This window comes from Pinus tabuliformis, chromosome 3_1 (genome assembly GCF_031772625.1).
Source record: "Pinus tabuliformis cultivar Carrire ecotype Pingquan chromosome 3_1, CPIR1, whole genome shotgun sequence".
Lineage (NCBI taxonomy): Eukaryota > Viridiplantae > Streptophyta > Pinopsida > Pinales > Pinaceae > Pinus > Pinus tabuliformis.
The window spans coordinates 418,333,502-418,337,695 of NC_142301.1; the positions used below are offsets into that span (position 1 = coordinate 418,333,502).

At 32.9% G+C, this 4,194-nt stretch overlaps 1 protein-coding gene across 1 annotated transcript; it reads right to left on the reverse strand.

Moving 5' to 3' along the window:
- Positions 1-2,495: 2,495 nt before the first annotated feature.
- On the reverse strand, positions 2,496-3,906 carry LOC149187515 (F-box/kelch-repeat protein At1g80440-like). The gene has a single exon (XM_089412832.1). It carries the CDS (start codon positions 3,705-3,707, stop codon positions 2,649-2,651), a length of 1,059 nt encoding a protein of 352 aa, XP_089268958.1. The 5' UTR covers positions 3,708-3,906; the 3' UTR covers positions 2,496-2,648.
- Positions 3,907-4,194: the final 288 nt, after the last annotated feature.

Here is a 4,194-nt window from a genome sequence, read left to right on the forward strand (position 1 = left end):
GCCATAATTATCTCTTTGTGTTGACCAACACTAAAAAAAAAATGAACATCGTTAGGATTAGAACTAATTCTCATGAGCTTCGAAGTAAAAATGGATGGTGGTCTACTCCCAAGACTCCCTCGGATGATAGAATTTGTCAGATTTGTGATACTAAGAAGGTGGAAGATGAAAACACTTCCTTTTAGACTACTTGACTCTTACTCACATCCACTCTCAATTCACTAACATCTATCACACTTCCAATCTTCTTGACTTATTAAGTCATCCAAACTATAATGATCTTGGAGCACTTCTTTCTTTTCTTTTCTTTTTTATCACAGAAACAAGATTTTGAAAAATTACAACTAGATCCTTTCTTTTCTTAAGTCCAATAGAACACATGGATTTTAGTGAACATTAATAATTATTATCGATATTTTAATTTAAATATATTAATAAAAAATTAATTAATAAAAAAATTTAATTCATTATATATAATATTTATTGAAAAAATGATTCAATATATATTTTTTTGATATTTCAATTACTCAAACTAAATAATAAAACGAAATTGATAGTTTCCTTGTCATTGGATATGGCTGCATAGAGAAAAATTAAGGCCAAACGAACAAATATTTCATGAAGCCTTTTTATTCCAACTCACTTAAAATGTTGTGTCCGAATTGCTATGGAGCTTATTAAGTGCGTTATTGCTTTAAAGCTTATAATGTGCCTTAGGCAAGTGAAGGAATCACATTTTCAATCATATATATATGAATTTATATGATATTTTTTAACCACAATTAAAACGGATTTATTTTTGTTATATAATAATGAAGAGAATTTATAAAGAATTTAATAATAATATATAATATTATTTAAAAAAATTATATAATTTTATATTTTATTTAAATAAAAATTTATTAAATTAAAATTAAATTTTGTTAATTAAATTTGTTTTTTTGACTAATGCTAAAAAGAAAATTAAGATTGTAGAGATAAAAAATTAATTCTCATGTGGGACAAAAAATTTGTCTTTTGGAATATTAAGAGAGTTGAAAATAAAAATATTCTCCTAAATTATCCATCTTTATTCACATTTATTTTTCTTTCCAAAATATTTATCGCATTTTAATTTGTTATATAATAAAATTAAAATAATAAAAAAATCTCAATTAATAACTTTCTTTCTTAAAATTTAATAAACTATATTAATCTTGGCACGTCATCATCATTCACTGCAATAATAACAATGTTTTTAATGAATATAAAATAACACTTCCCTTCGACCTTTACAAACCATTTTAGTAATTCATAATATGCGGAAAATAATAGACTCCTCGTCCTCCCAGCAATGTGAATACTGTTCATCCTCTAGGTTTGAGCCTACACTAAAGAAAAGAAAAGAGGGTACATTTTTTCTTGTCAACTCTCATTGAAGGGGAGTAAACGATCAGCTGACTCTCCTACCTGCCACAACATTATATTACTTGCTTGTGCTTTGCGTTGTTCACATCGTTAAGTATATTTTATATATTCTTTACAATAACAAACAATCAATTCCCCAAGACTTACATCCTCGGCTCAACATCCACGGCTGCACGCTATTACAATATTCATTATTTCTTCCTCTACATTTTTTATTAAACCATTAATAGAAATTTTCAAAAAGGACTTCTATGTCCATTTCCCCACGTTATTGCAAAAGGTACTTTATCCAGTGCATCATGACGTCTTGAACAAGGCACCTTACATTTCCCCATGTTATTGCCGAAGGTACTTTATCCGGTGCATCATGACGTCTTGAACATGCCCGGTCTAACTAGGTGTCTTTTTCGGTTTGGTCTCTTAAACAATCTTGGTCTAACTACATGTATGTATGTATTTTTTTGTTTTTTTTAAATTAGAGAAAAAATACTTTTAAATTGTTAATTTTGTATAATTTATTGTGTCAATTTTTTAAAGTGTTAAATTTATTTATATATTTAAAAATATAATTTTATTAATATCTCACTAAAAATTATATTGATAAATTTTCCCTGATTGCAATAAAAAAAATTATTCATTAAACTTTATTCCTAAATAAAAAAAGTCGTATAATTGAAATATAAAAATAAAAATTCATGTAACATAAAGATAAGAAAAAATTATTCATTAAACTTTATTCCTAAATAAAAAAAGTCGTATAATTGAAATATAAAAATAAAAATTCATGTAACATAAAGATAAGAAAAAAAAAAATACTCATCTTCAGAACCTAATCTAAATCTTTTACGACCTAATCTTAATTTTTTAAGTTTTGATCTTTTTATTAGAATTTTTTGGGTCAATTTTTTCTAAATTTTATTAAAATTACACATTTAAATTATAAAATTTACATAATCAAAATACACAAAAATTTAAATCTATTTATAGATTTTAAAAACAATTTAAACGCTATAAAACTACAATCCCACGCACCAAAAAAAATAGTACAGCATTCCCAAAAGAATCAAATCAAATGTGCCATTTTCAAATGAACCCAAAATCTTCCACGCATGGATACAAAATAAGTAAAATATACAAAATACATCGAATATATTTTGGTAAGTTCCGGTTTGTTTATACCAGTAGATGACTGGTAACGGTTTGAAGCGAGACTTTTTATTCCCGCACGGAGCGGAACATGATCACCTGTGCACAGTTATAGCATTCTGAACAAATCCCGCAAAATCATGTGGCCTTTCAACGGGAACACACTTACCATGGCTCTCCAACATGTAAAACACCTGCTCACCCCCACGGCTGGTGGAGCCGATCACAAATATCTTGTCACGCCACACTGTAACGCAGGTAGCAACGTCCATGCTTTCGGGAAGAGTTGCCGCCACTTCCCAGATGTTCTCCTTACCACTATATCGCATTAGTTGTTGGTTATGGAATAAATAAAAGAGCCCCCACGCAACTAAGCATGACCTCGGACATCCCCCAATATTCCACATATCGTCCACTGTGCTCCAAACGCCTGTATCATGATCGAACACCTCCCCACTCTTCTGGATTCGACCCTGCGACTCTGTTGAATACCCGCATATCACAGTGAATTTTCCTTCCAAAAACACTCCGCGGCATCGGTCTCGCTCTTGGTTCATAGGAGGCAGAGCCACCCACTTGTCACGTTTAACATCATATGCTTCTGCAGCCCGCAGAGCATTTTTATGGCTGTCGTGTCCTCCGGAGACGTAGATAAGCCCACTGGGAGAAACAGAGCAGGCGAAGAAGGATCGAACCCTCGCCATATCTGCTCCGCGCCGCCATTTACGCGTCCTGAAATCATAAATAAACACAGAATTCATTGCCTCCCAGCGGGTGGAATTCCATCCCCCAATCAAAACCAGCTTCTGATCTACCCAAACGCACTCACAGAAGAGGGGAATCCCATCAGAAAATTGGGGAATTGAAGGAAGCCGATCCCAAGCGCCCTGCAGAGGGTCATATAGAGTCAACCCATAAGCCCCGGTGGCCTGCCACTTATTCTTCTCAGACAACTCCCCTTGAGGAAGGGCCTGAATCAAACATATAAACTGCTCGCTAAACCCAGAGATCTTTCTGTCCTCGTAGAACCGTGGGCTACTGAGCATAGCCTCCCAGCTTCTGCAAACAGCTTTGAGGTTATCATGTGACTTGTAAGAGACTCTGAGCACGCACTCTCGACCGATTTCGTCTGGAATATTGGGAAAAATATCCATTAATTCCACTACAAATTCACAAATTACTCCAAATTAAGCAGAAAACACTGAAAATGCTGCGCTACAAACACCAGGTAATCTTGCGGTAAGAAGCGGTGCAGCGTATGCGAATATAAAGAAAACCATGGAATGGAAAATCTTGCGGTAGAAAGGAATAGAGGATATGAGCAAAGAAGAGATGGAGGAGAGTATGATATACAAAAAGTGAAAGCATGTGAAGATGGGTAGTCAGAGGGAGGCTTCACATGGACAATTAGCCGCCCCCATGATGAATGTTTCTGCCGCACGTGTTGCTCGCCATAGATTAAGAAATATGTATGCATAAACCATAAAAGTCGTTGAGATGCATTTGTGTACGTTTACTTGTGAACATAGTACGCCATCGTCTATATGATTAATTTTGGGAATAACGTGATACTTAATTTTAATTTTATTTTTTATTTTTTAAATAATAATAATGTAAATTATAATTAAATATCATATCTAA

Bases quoted from the DNA above. Each gene is read 5' to 3' on its own strand.
- LOC149187515 (XM_089412832.1), bottom strand. From the start codon at position 3,707: ATGGATATTTTTCCCAATATTCCAGACGAAATCGGTCGAGAGTGCGTG.